The 4,494-nt window shown below is 31.9% G+C and overlaps 1 protein-coding gene across 2 annotated transcripts; it reads right to left on the bottom strand.

Annotated features, from left to right (window-relative positions):
* Positions 1-6: 6 nt before the first annotated feature.
* Positions 7-4,484, bottom strand: LOC116346773 (ero1-like protein). Of its 2 annotated transcripts, none has more exons than XM_031776979.1 (7): positions 3,912-4,484; positions 2,309-2,535; positions 1,935-2,195; positions 1,036-1,498; positions 733-949; positions 514-664; positions 7-449 (listed from the first exon to the last, which is right to left on the bottom strand). In XM_031776979.1, exons 2-7 carry the CDS (start codon positions 2,480-2,482, stop codon positions 237-239), a joined length of 1,479 nt encoding a protein of 492 aa, XP_031632839.1. In that variant the 5' UTR covers positions 2,483-2,535; positions 3,912-4,484; the 3' UTR covers positions 7-236. The 2 variants fall into 2 exon arrangements, with proteins under 2 accessions (XP_031632839.1, XP_031632838.1); XM_031776978.1 differs by having other exon boundaries at positions 3,892-4,484.
* Between the last annotated feature and the right edge of the window lie 10 nt (positions 4,485-4,494).

Raw genomic sequence — 4,494 nt, forward strand, 5'->3', positions numbered from 1 at the left:
TATGCTGCAATAAATACTACTAGCTTATTGTATTTGCACTTCATTTGTTGAAATGTGTGTTTTGGCCCAACAAAAAGAATTGGACGGTGATGGGAACTATTTTGTGAGATGGTTTGAGCAAATTCAGTACTATTGTGAATTGGGTCAATAAATCGGTATTTTCAATCAAAGTGAAGTTAAATCTTTGTGCGCTCATTGACAAAATTTATTAACTTCGCCTAATTTTCAATTCAATGCTACCTCGTCACCTTCCGAAACTCTTCTAACAAATTTATCGAGTTCGACAATCTTCCAAATGCATTAAATAATGCCACAATTTCGCTTCGTTTAAGTTTGAATTTTTGCCGCAGTGTTTCTTTCATACTTTTTGGCTGTTGTTGTGGAACATCGATTTCAATTTCAAATTTTCCTGAGTAGAGAATCTTCAAAGCTGTGCCCAATCCTTGTATCTAAGAATGAAATATGCCATTGTTATTAATTTCATTTTTTAAATTTCAATAAAAAAAGACTTGCCTGTAGTTTACCCCAAAGTTTGCATTTATCGCATCCAACACAGTCCATAATTTTGGAGATATTACGGAATTTTTCACGGAAATCGGCTTTCAATTGAGCTGAAGTAGTGCCATTGAACATCAGGCTCTCGTTGAAATGTGATGGAAATGCTCTGCGCAAAAAAAAAGAAGGAAAAAATTAGTAATTTTTCATTAAAGAAATAAATCAACCACAACTCACTCGATGATGTTCAAAATATCCTTGACGGCCGCTTGGACCGATTCGTCTTCATCCTTGTTGCCAGTGAAAAATTGTTCCTTTCGTAAGAATGGGGCGGCTTTTGCAAGTGCACGCAATTCCAGCATGTAAACGAAATAGAGATTTTTCAACCAACTCGGTCCTTCGCCTTTCGTAGTTTCCGGACTAAATCGATTCATAAACTCTTCCGTATTTTTGCCTAATCGGGATAATCGTGAAGGAATAGAAAAACGGTGGAAATATAATATAATGAAGATGAAATTGCAAAAGAAATTGAATTCCCACCCCAAACGCCTTGCGGATCAGATAATAAACCTGTTCCTTCCGACAACAGGTAATAAGAACACAAATGTATATTGATGCTCGAATGCATGCCGGACAATAATCGATAGAAAGCTCGTTGTTCCATGCATAAATTTTTCAAATGTTTTGGCACCTTGTTGATATGTGTTAAAAGGGCATTTGTTGATGTTCGATCAAAGCAATTCTCCAAATAGATGCTGTCCCATATACGATGGGCCGATTCTCCACGATATCCCGTAAATCTTTCGGGATTCAATAGCAAATCGACGTATTCGGCGCCATTTTCATGATCGTCCAGTATACAGAAATTATCTTGGCTTTCATCGAAATCCGCCCATATCTCGAAACCATGCATCGCTTCTTGTGTTAATGTTTTATTCAAATAGCTCAGCTCCAAATTATGATCACGCATGCAATCATCGATATGCTGACTTTCCGGCAGGTACTGGAATGTAATAATTTTAAGAAATTAAACATAATAAATTCATTTAATTTTGTACATTTGCTCGCGATTCAATTCACTAATTAGTTTTTTTTTTAAATTTCGATTTTATCATTTTGTTCCAATCAACATGACGTCAGTGAGTGCTAGACATGAAAATGCATTTTGATATTTTGAAATTGAGTTTTGTAGTCACGTATTAGATATTGTCAAAAGACACGTCATAGACACTAATGAGTTCGCTCATTTTAATTGGCTTTTTTTTTTATCGGTGACACGAAATCGGTGTTTGAATATATGAGTGAGATAAGGGAAACATTTTTATTTTACATTCAAATCGATTTGAAATAATGAAACGAAAATGTGGCAATATTTTATAATGATTTCATCAATTTATGGAAATGTATAACCATTGCGCGCACATATTGAAATGTCTCACCTTAAAAACGAACGTTTCTTGTTGGTGATGTCCTTTCAAACCTTCGGGAACGTCGGTTTCCGAACAAGTGCTAACATGACATGATCGCATTGCACATCGACTATCGTCCGTCCAAAATGGGCAATCTTTCTTCAGGTTTACTTTGTAAAACCGAAAATAGTCGCGAACCAGTAAACTCTTTAATCGCGGATAAATTTTATTATTATTGAAGAAATCAACCGTGTCTATAGTACAGCTACAATCATCTATAGAACCCTTGAGCTGGTGAACAAACCGAACAAAACGAGAGAAATATAATTTTTTAAATGTTAATTTAGGGCAAAAGAAATACACAGGCATGTAAATATAAAAAATTGCCGTCGACAAATATTTACCTCACAAAAACAGTTTCTGTCGTCACCCGTTGCGGGTTTTTTCTCCGAATAGAAGTAAGCATCGCAACAGTTGATTATTTTTATTATTATAAGAATTGTTATAAAATAATTGAAAAAATGACGTCGATTCAATGGATCCCAAACTACGGACCTTATCGACGACGATCCGCCCATTTTGCCAAAATATTTTTTTTTTTTTAATTGAATTGATTTCCTTTACGCGAATACTGCAAATGTAGTTAAGGGAATTATGTAAACCAGTTAGTTAAAAAAGAAAATGGTTAGTAGAAAATGTAGAAATACTTAGTAAAATATTACATCGCCGGTTAGCAGTTTAATAGAAATAAGTCTAGAAAATAATCTTCTTGAAATTTAATTCTACGGTTCAAATTTTGAAAACATTTTCAAAAAACTGAAAGTCGGAATTTAAAAATAACTTTCTGTAATTTTACAGACGATTGGATAAAAAATGAGTATAGCTCTCATACAAAAGTTCCAACATTTCGATGAAATTTTTTTTTTTGAAAAATGTGAATTTTGCGAAAATGAAATTTTCGTTTACAGTCGGAATTACTTGAAAATTGGCATGCCTTATTTTTTCCAGTAGAAAATAACTTTCTGAAGTTTTACAGACGATCGGACAGAAAATGAGTATAGCTCTCATGCAAAAGTTCCAATATCTGGAGAAAGAACATTTTTTTTTTTCGAAAAAAGTGTGAATTTTGTGAAAATTAAATTTTTTGTTTACAATCAGAATTTCTTGAAATTTGGCATGCCTCATTTTTTCCAGTAGAAAATATTTTTCTGAAATTTTCAAGGCGATCGGACAAAAAATGAGTATAGCTCTCATACAAAAGTTCCAATATCTGGAGTAAGAACAATTTTTTTTCGAAAAAAGTTTGAATTTTGTGAAAATTAATTTTTTTGTTTACAATCAGAATTTCATGAAATTTGTTATGCCTTATTTTTTCCAGTAGAAAATAACTTCTTGAAATTTTCAAGACGATCGGATAAAAAATAAGTATAACTCCCATACAAAAATTCCAATATTTGGAGTAAAATCATTTTCTCAAAAAATGTGTGAATTTTATGAAAATGAAAATTCCAAATAAGCATGGCACAATTAGATTCAGTGAGGTACACTTATTGCATTGAAAATGGCTAGAATCTTTAAATTTCACTTTAAATTCGGCAAAACTTTAAATTTCGCTTGTCACGATGTTTTGTCGCCAACCCACCTACGCTGGGTGAAAAAAAGAAAAGAGGTCGACCAAAAGCCACACGAAAGGCATTAATTAGACAGTAATAATAATATAAAATAAATTTCATTCTGTTAAAATCTTGAAATTCTTAAATGCACATTTTGAAGGAAAAGGTAAAAAATTAGAAACCTTTTTTACATATGAACTATCCTTTTAACCATATTCGACAAACCATCCCATAAAAAAAAACTAACACTTTCTAAATTTATAACTAACTCTCTCCAAATTGATTACTAATTGATTTTAAATTATTATTATTTCTATTAAACTGCTAACCGAAGATCTAATATTTCACTAACTATTTCTACATTTTCTACTAACCATTTTCTTTTTCAACTAACCGGTTTCATTACCACCCTTTATTTATTCATTTATGGATTTATACGCGTGGATTTTGTGCTCATTTCATCGTCGATCCGTCCAAAAGATGTGTGCGTATAAGAAAAATATTATAATACAAAATGGGCAAAATGTAAATGATAAAAATGCAAATCAACGATTCCGAATAGCGGTAAATTAAGCAAGACTCCACACAACGTTTCAACTCAAATATAGTTTATTCAATTGTCTAAGTTATCATTCAGTGAGATGAAAACATTCTATTGGTGATGATCAAATAGAGAGTTTTCTGTGTGATCTGTGTTGTGCAAAATTTGAAAATAAATTTTTTTATCTGAAAATTCGAATACATCAAAATGAAAATGTTTTCGATGCGGGTGTTTTTGATTTGTTTATTTTTTCTAATTGGTGGAACCAAAAGTCAAATTCCACAATCAACTGTTTATGATTTATTTAATTGTAAGTTAAAGAAATAAATTGATTTTTGATTCAGTTTAATTTATTGGCAATTTTACAGTAATATTTGAATCTGCTTTTGGTATTGATTCATACGAAAATGCAAAGGTGTGTCCAGGTGTGTGTTTT

The sequence above is a fragment of the Contarinia nasturtii genome, unplaced genomic scaffold (genome assembly GCF_009176525.2).
Source record: "Contarinia nasturtii isolate CC-2019 unplaced genomic scaffold, AAFC_CNas_1.1 Cnas_scaffold_1688, whole genome shotgun sequence".
Lineage (NCBI taxonomy): Eukaryota > Metazoa > Arthropoda > Insecta > Diptera > Cecidomyiidae > Contarinia > Contarinia nasturtii.

Bases quoted from the DNA above. Each gene is read 5' to 3' on its own strand.
- LOC116346773 (XM_031776979.1), bottom strand. From the start codon at position 2,482: ATGGGCGGATCGTCGTCGATAAGGTCCGTAGTTTGGGATCCATTGAAT. The intron at 1,499-1,934 runs GTGAGACATTTC...ATTACATTCCAG, and splicing joins AAGAAACGTTCGTTTTTAAG to TACCTGCCGGAAAGTCAGCA. The intron at 450-513 runs GCAAGTCTTTTT...TTTCATTCTTAG, and splicing joins AACTTTGGGGTAAACTACAG to ATACAAGGATTGGGCACAGC.